The sequence below is a fragment of the Tetrao urogallus genome (assembly GCF_951394365.1).
Source record: "Tetrao urogallus genome assembly, chromosome: 10".
In the NCBI taxonomy this organism is placed as follows: Eukaryota; Metazoa; Chordata; class Aves; order Galliformes; family Phasianidae; genus Tetrao; species Tetrao urogallus.
In genome coordinates, this window is record NC_136823.1 from 7,108,497 (window position 1) to 7,121,643 (window position 13,147).

General features: G+C 41.8%; 1 protein-coding gene across 1 annotated transcript in view; it reads right to left on the reverse strand.

Annotated features, from left to right (window-relative positions):
* The window catches only part of BICD2 (BICD cargo adaptor 2), a gene marked incomplete at both ends in the record, with an annotated part of 74,194 nt that overhangs the window by 26,631 nt on the left and 34,416 nt on the right, over window positions 1-13,147 (reverse strand). The window contains one exon of the mRNA XM_079540540.1: window positions 3,124-3,336. Coding sequence (XP_079396666.1) covers window positions 3,124-3,336 — 213 coding nt within the window. The remainder of the gene's footprint in view (window positions 1-3,123; window positions 3,337-13,147) is intronic.

Consider the following 13,147-nt stretch of genomic DNA (forward strand, 5'->3'; position numbering starts at 1 on the left):
ATACAGGAGGCATGAAAGATCCACAAGGCATAGCAATTAGCAATTGCTCAGAACCAATTACTCCTTCCAGTGACTCTTCCAGGCCACAGGAGCTGCTGAGCTAGCTAATAACAGCATTAAAACTCATCATCTGTAACCACCCTGCTGACCTGTCTCAACAGATCATTCACCAGAAAATGTCAAAACCCCTTGTGTCTGCTCCAGCAACCCCAGGTGTATCACACGTCACTCCACAGCCAACTCGCTTTTTTGAGTGTCCTGAGAAGACCCGAAGGAACGACAGTATCCCAAACGTACTTCCAACTGATCCAAGGCAACATCTGCTTGCATACCACACCACCACTACTGATGGAAGCAACTCAAGTGGAGCTGCTGCCTGGTTCATTTAACCACCTTCCTGTGCCACCATATGAGATTTTTTCTGCAAAGCTCCAACAACAGTGAAATTCTGTATCCTATCAGGTAGCTACAAAAGAGCAGATAACTTTTCCAACCCTCCCTTACTAGCAGGTATCTGTTAAAACTAAAATTGAGATTTAGCACCATTCGTTTCCTGCCTGTTCAGCCCTCCCATAGCTTTTTTTAAAAACAAACAAGAACAACAAAACACCTCTTCCTGTAGTCAGAAGACATTATCAAGCATTTTCCACATTCCTCCTCTGGATTAAATCCAGAAGAGATGCAACAGAAGTATTTTCTTATTCCTCTTAACATCTTGCAACTCAGGTCTCTTGATAGGCAGCAATACAGCGCTTCCAAAACACACATTATAAAGGAGAGATCCATCCATAAATAATCTCTGCAACAAGATGGAAAAGAGCCACAGTTTTTTCTTTCCTGGGTAGTCAGAAGAACTGATGGAAGGAATTTCCACTCCACCTCTGTGGTATAAAACAGTAGGTCATATTCCACTTTCAGCCCAGCACTTTCTTGCTGTTGAACTACAAAAGCATTCTTCACAGCAGAAGATGCACAGCATTTCTTTGGACTAACGTCAACATGAAACTTAGCTAGAGCTGAGTATGGCTACAGGGACTCGGGAAAACCACAGTGTTCACCTTGCTCACCTAGCTTAGAAGAGTCGTGATGTTCACATCAATTTTTCCCCACAGAATATTTCCAGATTAGTTTGCTATTACATCTATAAATCACCACAAAAGGCTTGTGCATTTCTCCCCAGCAATACCACTGGAACACAACTATTTGGACTTCTGTCACTTTTGATGCGCTATACTGAAGAAAAGCCACGTCCCTCAGGATTGCCATGCTGACTTGGCTTTTTGCAGACCAAGAGAACCCTGGCATCTCTGTTCACAACCTTGTCTCATTGCTTGAAGCAAGTCATCAGAAGAAAACTCAAACCAAAATGCAAATAGGCATCTTAAAAGGAAGAATTCCACAAGACACAGGGTCAGTTGGCCCAGGTGTTTTCATTTCCACACTGAAGTGAAATGAACATGCTTGTTCTTTGGTCCTTCTCTCCTCTTCAGCTCCACCACAACTTACTATCTACAGAACAAACAGCTAGGATTTAGAAAAGGGAAGGCAATATGAAAGAACATGTTGAGATGACTAAGCAATATGCAGTCACTGGTTGTCAAAATCACCTGCAGAGAAACCCATAACTCGTGAGGTTATTATTTATCATGTTAGGTTTTGATTATATATATATTTTTTTAATTTAAACTTTTTTTTTAAATTGAGTTCAGTTCCAAAGTTTAGAATCAATCACGAAGCTGATCATCAACACCAATTTATATTCAAATAAATACCAAATTTCACTAAACAGATCTTTCCCATTTCAGCAGAAGAAAGCTTAAAAACTGTGTAATGTGTGAGCACTCAAGGCTGAGCGGGTGAGGTGGAAGGACAAAGCACGAGGAACACCAAAACCCGCTCATCCAGGGGTTGTGTAAAGGAAAACGCAGCTCCAAGCAGATATGTCTGGATAGCTGAAATATGACAATATCCAGAAGGAAAAATCACCTTAAATTGCAGTGACTCACCAGGCTGGATCAAAAACTGCCAATCAGCATGCTCAGAGCAGCACTCTGTATCCATTACGGACATAATGCCACCTCTGGGGTGAGGAGCTTTTAAGCTCTTAATGAAAGTTAGGAAATAAAGACATGAGTCGTGTGTGCCTGCAGCAACTGGTTGCTTGCCTAACCAGAGCATGTGGATTGATTCCAGTTCTATTATCCCACAGCCAGGACCCACAAAATTCAAGTAGATCTAGACTGGCTTGTTTCAAGACCTGTGATGCTCCACCCCCAAATCCCCAACCCCCAATCTACTTCTTCGTTGTATTCCAATTACAATTGAACCCCAAAAACCCCACAAAAGTAACCTATACTTTCCAGAAAGGCTCATAATAAGACTTCTCATTTCCTCATGAATTTCACTACCAAATATTATCCATGTAACTATCCTCTAAAGAAGTAAAACCACATTTAATTTTCAATTTCACCATGTGAAATACATCAAGATTAAGATGTTGGCTCTTAGATAACCTTCTCTTCTGGCAGAAAAATCTACAGCTGATTGTCCCAGGGCCAGGAGAGACTAGCACAAAGTGCTTCAAAGGAAGGTGCAAACAAATCTGATGAGTAATAACTGTGGATTGTTTACCACATCCATTTGTGGTTTACAGTCTATGTAACTCTTACTCATTCTACATTTAAGCAATGATTTGAGCTCTTTAAACAATCTTCTCCTCTATCAGTACCAATGGTAGTCCAGTTGAGCTATAGATTTCACGAACAATTACATCGTTCAATGAACATCTCAGTTATTTCACATCAGAAACAGGCAATGTCAATCCTAAAGCAGTAAAAAGTGAATGGCACCTTGAGAAAATAAGTTGATCACCCTGTGAAAAAGTAAAAAACATCATTTTCATGGGGGAGAACACAATATAAAACTTCACTGTTACTCCGTTAATCCAGAAATCTGGATTTACCATATTGTTGGACTAACAGTTTTGGCTGAAATGGATGCCTTGCTGATTCTGTGGAATCTCAGGGGAGGCAATCCATTTTGTCAGTGTGGAGCAACTCATCAATCTTCCTCATTTTGCTTACACAGCATAAGAAAACACAACCACAACTGTGGTTCGCTTACCTCTTTCAGTTCCTGTGCAACAGAATTAAGGCGTTCATTTTCAGACTGGGTGTTGGCAAGGACATTTCTGAGCTGCTTCAACTCCGTCTGCAGCTCCATAACCTTCTTCATGTAGTACTCTTCCTTGGTAGCCGATTCCTGAATCAAGGTCTCCTCTCTGCTCTCTCCATCTGCTGCTACCTTCTTGTGATTGGTGTGGGCCTGCCCAAAAGCCTAGGACAGTAAGAAAAATCTTTTGTTAGTAAAACTAGAACTTTGCATAAATAGTTTCCTTTTTAAATAGCTGGAACTATTTACCCCATGTTTCTCTCATATGAGACAACGCAACTTTTTCCCTACACTCTCCCAGGATTAGACACTTAAATGCTATGGAGTGGCTAACAGAGCTCTTGAAAGTAACATGCAGCACCCAAACAATGGTTTACGATGCACAGGATTGTTACTTAAGTAGAACTTCACAAAAACTCCCGTAGGAGGGAACAACCATCTATAGACTTAAGTCTGAGGTTAAAGCAAGACTTTGGTTTTCAGCAAGACAGCGGCGAGATGACCAGAAACTTCCACATGTGTGTATCTGTATAGTTGGGTCAGACTCACTTCTACAAAGACTAAACCACTGACAACAGCCTGTTCCTTCCCTCAGGCAGGGAGCACACCTACCCTTTCTTGATGCAGCTACAGCACATAAACCTACCACCATCCTCCATTGCTCACCACTGGAGATGACCATCCCTCCAACCTGCTAACACACTGATTTCAGTCAGAAGCAAGCCAGGCTAGCAGACTGCTGCGTAACCAGGTTAAGCTAACCTGGGTCAGCCTGGATGAAGTAGGTCAGCACATGCTCACCCTGCCAGCACTGCTCTCTGCGCTCAGAGCCTTTATCCCTAGCAGTGTGCCAGTGAAGGGGCTTAGAGGCGGGTCAGAGATCTAACCTCTTCAGAAAGGCATGCATCCTTTCAGATCTGACTTGTTTTGTGTGTCTGTGTTTGGTTTGTTTGTGTTGCTTGGTGTTTCTTGTTTTGTTTTGTTTTTAAACCTGCTTCATTCTTGGGATTCATTCTGTTTGAAACTCTAGAGTTCTCTACAAACTCTACTGGAGAAGGCAATACTCCAACAATAACACTGAACACACAAGCAAGCAGCTTGTACAGATGGACACCCATCCACTGGGCTGCGGCATTAAAGAACTGCCGTCAGTGGCTGTCACTAATAAATGTTATAAAGCAACAAGTTTAACAGTTCCTGCAGGTATATATATATATATAACAGTTTGCCTGGCACACAAAGCAAAATCAATGAGACTAATGAACAGTATCTTAACGCTGTAGCACACACGTGTACCACAAGCCAACCCAAGATGCCCTCAGAGCCTTCATGCATCACAGCATCCTTCAGGATGCTGCTGTTCACATGGCAGTTTTTCGTGGCCACCATGAATGCTGGGCATTAAGCCAGGTGTTACTTTTACAGTTAACCATCTTTCGCTAGCTCTTCAGAAATATACACACCTAAAAAATCTGCTTTGAACAGAAGCAGATTTCAGCACTTCATTACTTCTGTGTATTAGACCAGATGCATTAATGGTAATTACTGAATAGTCCAAAGCTGAAACATGATCAAGTATGCTGGCTTTGCCTACAGTTAGAGATACCCATATACTGCTCCTGTCAGATAGAATTTTATCTCAGGTAAGCAAATCAGAGAAACAGGAGACAAATATCCACTGAAGAAATTGTATAGTCAGATTCACCGAGATGACCCAAGGGAAATTAAAAAGCGTCACATTTCAGACAGAAAGTAAAGCACCATCTGTGCAAGTCCTTGTCAAATGAGTTTCAGCAAAGCAGCTTAAAAGCCTAATACCTAAGATCTCCATAAATGTTAAAGGGATAGCAGAAACATACAAGCTCCTCTTCAAACATGCTATCATTTTTCCATAAAGAATTAATGTTCATTTTCTATAGACATACACTTATTTCAAATCCATGAAACAGAGAAAGGCACTCTGGGCATCCATTTGCCTGATGAAGTGGCATCATTTTCTTGTGGGTAGAGTGCCACGGCAGAGCACAGCACACTTCAGGGTACTCAAAGGCACATCTGATCAGCCAGACGGCACAGACTCTGAACATGATTCCATCAAGTAACTTTGCAATTCCTCTAGAGGAGACAAATTCTTGAGAATAATGACTAATTTACTCTTACAACTTCTGATGCAGATGCTAAGCCTTGGGTCTCTCGAACAGCTGAAGAGGATTTCGTCATTATGCAGGAGCCACTGCTGCCAGTGATTATTTGAACACAGAAACTGGCATAGCAGATGAGATTTTTATTTAATCCAATATCCTGTCTCCTATAAAGGCTCGTGCCAGACGCTTCAGAGAAAGGTGCAAGAAACCCTGTAATCTCACAGAGTTGGGGATTGCCTTAAGCCTTGAAGCAGAAGGTTTAGTGGAAGTTTGGTATAACTATTAACATTTAGTTATGTTTGTAAAACATATTTTTATGCATTGTTGGTTCCTAACATCCTACAGCAGTAAGCTCTGTATACTAAATCATATTCTAACAAGGCAGGTTTGTTGTTTTTTTTTTTTGTCATTGACAAGTTTGTCATGTTGCAGTAAAAGAGAACATCTTTTTATATTGGAACTTGAGGGTATGTTGTTCTTCTACAATGCTTCCATCTGCTTTGCCAACTGCAGAAATGTGCCCAGCCAGTGGCCGCTGTGGCAACGCTGTAACGTATGAGATAAATACCAAATTCAGGCAAAAGGCTCAAGGATCACCCTTCAGTGCTCACTGTGGGCCGCCGTTATTCCTGCACAAGGCAGTTATTTGCTGTCATGCAGGAAGCCTGTACTATCATGTTGCACAGGTTAGCAGGCACCTTTGTTACAGCTGTGGCCAGCAGAGCAGGCAGCCTGGAATAACTCCATCTAAGTAGATTTATAAAGGAGCAATTCAAAACCACCACCCTCTTAACCATGCTTCATCATCTCTGAATGTACTTTGAAATAACCCAACGCATTCACGTTACCAGCCATTTTCATAATTGTAACAGCCTGTGCAGAACAGGAAATTTAACCTTAACAAAATTGTCCAAAATTACAGGGCAATGCAATTACCTCCCATGGCTACAGTCCAGGTCTGTTTAAAATCAAGCTATTAAAAGTCAAACTGACTTAACTGATACGCACGAAGCCTATAAACCTTCACATACCCAGAGGTCCTGCATCTGCTCAGCTCCTTTTGCTTTGTTTTGGGATGACAGAAAACAAAGAAATATAGTTCATGTCTCTTTACCAGACTTTTGTAAGCCCTCTCCTACCAGAGAGAAATACCACTCACTTCACAACCACACCTTATTTGTGTCATGGCTTTTTGGCAGTACAGACATTTGTCAATGACTGTTTTGAAGAAGTATAGGAGGAGTAAGGTTTCATCGAAAACCTCAACTGAACATCTGAAGAACTCACTAAGAATTGCAGCCATTGGCATTCAGCTAGACTGATGTGCTAGATTCAGAAAAACAAGATCAAATATTCCATCGCTTTTATTGTTCTGTTACTCTCTTTTGTATATACTTTAACAAAAAGCATTACAAATGAGTTTTGTTGCTTTAAATACATTAAATATATGCAAAATTGGATTGCTAATAGTGTTGACTATGCGAAAAAAATAGTGTTTTATAGCTGAAAATTTGTTCAATACAACAGTGTTATTGTGCTCTTTGTATCTGTTGCCATTTCTGTGAAAATAAACAGGAGGCATTACTTTTGGAGCTACCTACATATATGTGGCCCAAGATAATCCGTCTCGAATCAGCATGGCCCAGGCAAGCCAAAAGATTGGACACCCATGCCCTAGGGTTTGTATCACTACTCTTCTCTGGATGAACACAAAATACAGCCCAGCTGAGGTGCTCTCATGCCCACAGGGCAGCAAGGAGAGCAGCTGAACCCTTAGAAATGCACCAAATTATTCTGATGGGCAGAATGGGACTAGATAGTAAGACAGCTCCTGATAACGCACTGCTGAAGCTGTGGATCAATAGAAATCCTGTCCAGTTGTCCTTTGTGAAGCTGCCATGCCCCATCAGTCACACTGACGCGCGTGGTCCTTCAGCCTGCTTTCCCAGGCACCCCAGGGAACACTGCCTGAAGGCTAATTAGGGCAGCACTGCAGCAACTGGGGGTTTTACTGTAACGAGCTGATGAAGGTGTACCAAAATAACTACCATCGATTGAAATGCTATTAAATCAAATCTCGTGTTTGTCAGCATTACTTACATCAGTAGACTCAAGGCAATTAGAAGACATTCACTACGACATTCTTAAATAGCTTAGAAGACCTAATTGTTTAAAAATTGAGAAGACTGCTGCAAATTTAACCTTCAGCTAACAATGCCTTTAAACTCAAGGATTCGAAACACTCCACACTACTTACAAATGGGAAAAAGAATTTGGACAGCAAACAGATGAGGCAGACTCACACCAAAAAACTCAGATGTTACATAAAGTGACCCAACCCAGATCAGATGAAGTGTTGGACGAAGTCCACTTAAATTGGGTTTAAAGAACCAATTCCATAAGACACACAGTAAGAGATGAAGTTTCATCCAAATTTAATCATTACACATGTTTGTCAGAACATTTTTTCAGAGCTTTGCTTCCAAAATTATTTCTGATGCCTCAACAATTAGAAGTACTAGCTAAGGTATGAAGTACTTCTTAGAAAGGCGGGTTAAGATTTTCAACCAAACCTTTTCCAAAAGCTCTTTCATGCAGAAATGTCCACTGATCACATGAAACACGAAGAACCTTTGAAACAAACTACTCAAAGAGTTCCAAACGCTGTGCTCCCCTCACAACAGCCACTGTGATACAGCAGATACAAAACCTGGTCTCAGCCATGCCCGAAATCCAAGCAAAACTCTGAGTTTTGTGGAAATTCAGAACTGTGCTGCTTTGTTTGCAGCTCAGACCCGCTAGCCCAGAGCTCTACTTAGCCAGAAGTAGGTCCTAAAGATCATTAAATTCAGCTAGAGTATGCATCCCTACTTTCTGAGGTTTCCTGAACTACCCCACTGAAAACAAGATATTCACTGACTGCCTGGAGCCTGGCTAGTTTACCATGCCAGATCTGAGAGCCAGAGCAAACCCATTATCACCTCAAATCCACTACTGACGTCTGCTAAGAAGCACTGCCCCCAGAAGCCAGCTGAGTTCTGGGGCTTCACACAGAGCGGCCGGGTTGGAAGGGATCTCAAGGCCCCACAGGCAGGGCCACCAACCTCCACATAATTTAATACTAGAGCATACTGCCCAGGGCCCAATCCAACCTGGCCTTGAACCCTCCAGGACAGGGCATCCACAGCCTCTCTGGGCAGCCTGTTCAGCACCAGCTGCACAGTGACTGTTCCAGGCATTGGACACATTCATACGCTGCCTCTGCAGGCCCTGCACTTTATCTGCACCCATCTTCATCAAGTACACAAGTCTAGACACATGCTGAACAAGTAAGGGAAAGAGAAGAAAGCCTCAGAGCTGCTTAAAACAGATGTACTGCCAAGGGAAGAGTCACTGAAAAACCCCTGGAGATGTTACAGAGGAACAAACAGCAGAAGCAACAACTCCCTCAGTCAAAGTGATGGGGAGTTTCCTGCATGTAAGTGAGCACTCAAGACTGAAAAAACAACAGAGATATCACAGTGAAGGAGCTTTGTAAGATAAACTGCACACATTTATGTGCCATCATTGGTGCATTGAAGTATACTGAGACACTGCCAAGATAAAAAAAAAAAAGAAAAAAGAAAAAAGCTTATAAAAATACATGGTTTGAAGGATTAAGAAAAAAGGAGGAAAATATTAACGGGGCTCAGGGCTCTTTAATACAAAACAGCATCTGGACAGTATGTGTCATCCTTGTAACACGTGCAATTTGACTTCTTCAGACAAAGAAGTCTTTCTTCACATTTCTAGCAAGCCAAAGAACTTGAATAAACAAATGCACAATGCAGGAAATATATTCTGCTAGTACAATTCTTCAGTCTGGAACACAAGTCAAAATGACTTTTTCTTTCAAAGAAAAGTTTACCTTTTTCTTCAGTGAGAATATGTCACATCCTTGGATGACTAGGACATAAATAGTTAAGAATTAACAAAAGGGAAAATGGGCATATCCAGAATGTTGCAAACATCAAAAACAAGGGTCAGAACTTCAAAGAGATGCAAGTACTTGTTGAACCAGTCTACATGTAGCCTAGAGCCACGTGCGGTGCCTTGGTTATCATTCTGAGACAGCAACAGCGAGCACACCAACACCTCTTCACACACAGCATGTTAAATGACCTTTTGGTCCTTTTTAAAACTGTCTGCTGTTCCACTACAACTCTGAAGCAGGCACACAGCTTATTCTTTGAATATGCAGTTCTCAGTCTCCAAAGGATTCCTCACAACACAGCATAAGAAACTCCATACGTAACAGTGAATTGCTTTTACGCTTCTGAACAAATGCTAGACAGAGATATTTTCGTCCTCTAAGTGGCTTTAGCACTGTGCTCAAGCTGCATCAGCTCCAGGAGGGAGCTGGAGACATCCCATCTCCTCCTGGGGACATTAAGACAGGAGCTCACAAGAGGAAGCTCTCAATTTCAACACTCCACGCTTCCTGGGAAGTTACCACACTTCCCTTTCTCAGCAACTTTGTAATGTCAAACTTTTCCTCGATGAACCCAAGCTTTGAGGGTTTTTTCCAGAATTTTCTTCTTCATCCACAAGAGGAAAGAAGGAGAGAGGCCCTGGTGAGCAGGACAGTAACACATCTTTCACTGAACAATACTTTTCACTGAACAATAATTTTCATACCGTGTACCAGCACTATTTCCTTAAATTAAAACAATTAAAAGGGCAAAGAAAGAGGATGAGAGGGTAAAATACAGGTAAAACATCTTTCTTTCTTTTTTCCCCAAGCAGGGTTACTCTTAGTTTGCAGATTTCTAAGTTGGCAAACACAGCTGTTGAGCAGACGGACCAAGGCACGGTGGGTTCATTTTTTTTATTTAGCATTACAATATTTAGTGAAGTTTTAGGTGTTTCACATACAGTCAAAGCACAGAATTAAGAATCAGTGTTGACAAACAGGCGAAGAACATCAAGAGAAAAAAAAGAACAGGCAATGTTGTTTCTGCTCACAGTGAGCAGAGCCAGGAGTTGATCCAGCTGGAATGTCCAGCCCTGAGGCACTAAAGGCAGAAAGATCTACAGGCGTCAAACTCCAATCCCCAAGACAGAGCGCTATGTGTAAGCAAGAAGCCCTGCATCCAAGGGAGAGAAGTACATCAAATGGTGCTGGCACCAGTCAGTCTTCCAATGCTGCTAACGTCAAGAATCCATGCAAGACTCTGGACTGCAGAAACCATCACTGTTTACAAAGGCATATTTAAGCAAACATCAGCTACAGAAAGCTTCCCAGTGAAAGGCTTTCTGAAGAAAGGCTCAAGTTTTTGCCCCAAATGGTTATAAATTCTTACCAAAGAAAATACCAGAATCTCGTATGAAACCCTAGAACAAGAACCAATGGGATAGAAAGACCCCAAACTTTGGAGAAGGCATTCAGGTTTGACAATTACAGAGAAATATAAAACTGGAAATAAAGTATATTTTTCAGCTCACTGGGTCCAGCTGCAAGGAGAAAGCGCCAGTTCTGGGATTTCGCATGCTAGAGCATAAGAATGAGACCAAGCAGGAAACCTCACTGCGGTACCAGAAGACTAACAACTGCCATCCAGCTCGCCTTCTATCTGCTTATCCATCACAGATCTGGAGATCCCAAATCATCTTACTGCTGAAGTAAATACAAGTTACATTTTTAAGCCGTTATGGAACAAGCCAAGTCTCACCCCAGGCTTTTACCAAAAGCCACAGCTTTCCATGCCCATTTATAGTACAGCTGCCATGGGAGCAAGACCACCCAACCTGCACAGCCCGGGCACCCCATGCAGATGGGTCAAGTGCTGCCTGCTTCATCATTAGTTTTCAAAAGAAAAACATAAAAAAACCCAAGTCATTTCATAATTCACACCATCCAGCACCTGCAAGCTCCAGCTTGCTTCAGAGATGACAAAACTCTTTGAAAATGCTATTACTGCAGTTTTCAAAATTACATACTTTAGAGACTTAATTTCCCCCACCATAGAGCGCGTAAATCCAGAGGAGCCCAACCTTCCTTTGTTCCCAGAACTCCTCAGTATAAACCTTCTTCTTCGTTCTGTTGGTTACTTCACTATCTGGAGGGATCAGATTGTTTTATTCACAGAAATGCAGAGCTAGGACTGCAGACACGGCTGTGTGCTCTCTGGTTATCACAGGTTTCCAGCCAACATTAATGTTCGGTATATAAGCTTCAGGTAATACAATAATACACAGCATACAGATCATAACTCTCTTGCAAACATTGCCTGTTTTTTATATTGAATTTTAAGATGGTTCTTCATAAGCCTAGCATGATACCAAAGGCTGTCAAAAAACAGTGGAAGTCCTACCAGTTAGCTGTAACTGAAAATGAAAAGAGCAAAAGGCAAATCAAAATGGCAAAGGAAAAGAAATGGCAGCCTCAAGTGAATGTTCAACCATCAGCCCCTCAACAAAAGAGTCAGCATGCCACTAATGGTATTTGCAGTAGGGCAATTTACATTTTATATCCGGCTTGAAATGAAAGTGATGTGCACTTCTCAAGAACTACAAATCTGGCTTTTTCAAAAGTCTAACAGACAAGGGAAAAAACACGCATCTCAAAAACATTAATAGCACACTGTCACAGGGCACCGGATCTGGTCACCGAGATGAAAACACGAACAAGACACTGGCCACTTTAGCACATCAAATATGGCAACAATGTACAAACATAAGCAAAGATGCATACATTTTGGAAAAGTTATTGAAGTTCAGGCACTGTGGCTTAAGATGGCCTCTAAGCATTAGGGACTACTGTATTGTGATGGTAACATTATTCTGCACATTCCTTGTGCCTTTTTTTCAGCTAATGGCCATTGGCAGAAACACGCTGGGCTAAACAGAGGACAGATCTGATTCACTGGGGCAGTGCTTCGTTAGACAGAAGGAACAGATGATCTTTCACAGCTCTGACACCACATACTGCTACTGCACAGCTAAGTACTTTAATCAAGCACCTACCATGCTATAACAGCCCTATGACAGCTGCAGCAGAAAGGGCACTGCCTGCATGGCGATCTCCTGCTCAGTACCCTCTCTCCCTACCCTCACTCTAACTTTGGGCTTTGGAGGACTTTCACCCGCATGGCACAGCTCTACTTTCTAAAGTGCAGACCACTGCTTTTCTGAAGAGCCGTGCATAAACCCACTTGGCAATCTGAGTTCCAGTCTGGCTCTCAAATTTATTCTGAAGAGCATTCCTCATCAGGAAAGCTGGCCAGGTCACAAACAAGCTGGAATTTCATTTGCAAGCACTTTGCAAATGGCACCAAGTAATACTGGTATTCGCCTCCCCCAAATTGAAAATCCCGTGTTTTCAAATTTTGCTCCTAGCAGCTTCATTTTAATTACCAATATCTATCTCATCAACATTAAACTAATCAGGAAGTGTTAATATGCATCAGAAGAATAATTAGCACTAAAAGCCACTCAAATTTTTGTTCATATCTCTGCACTGTCAGCTTCTGGATTTAATTGCAAAATCTTTGCATCAATTCAGCATGTAATTTTTTCTTCTAATCAGATTCAAAATAAAAGATGCTTTCACACGGCTTCAATGAGCACTGCACCTTTTTTTGTAATAACAAATTAATTCTAACCATAATGATCTGAAACAGCGATAGCAAAGTGTAAAAATAGTGTCCTAAAGAGATTTTAGCATCTTTACAAGTAGCAAGTTTAACAGAAGGAGAAGTTATACTCCTCTACGACCTAACCCTGCACTCCCACTGACTCAGTCCCTCTCGGTGCCTTCCTTCTCCATCTCCTCCTCCCACTGCCTCATCCAC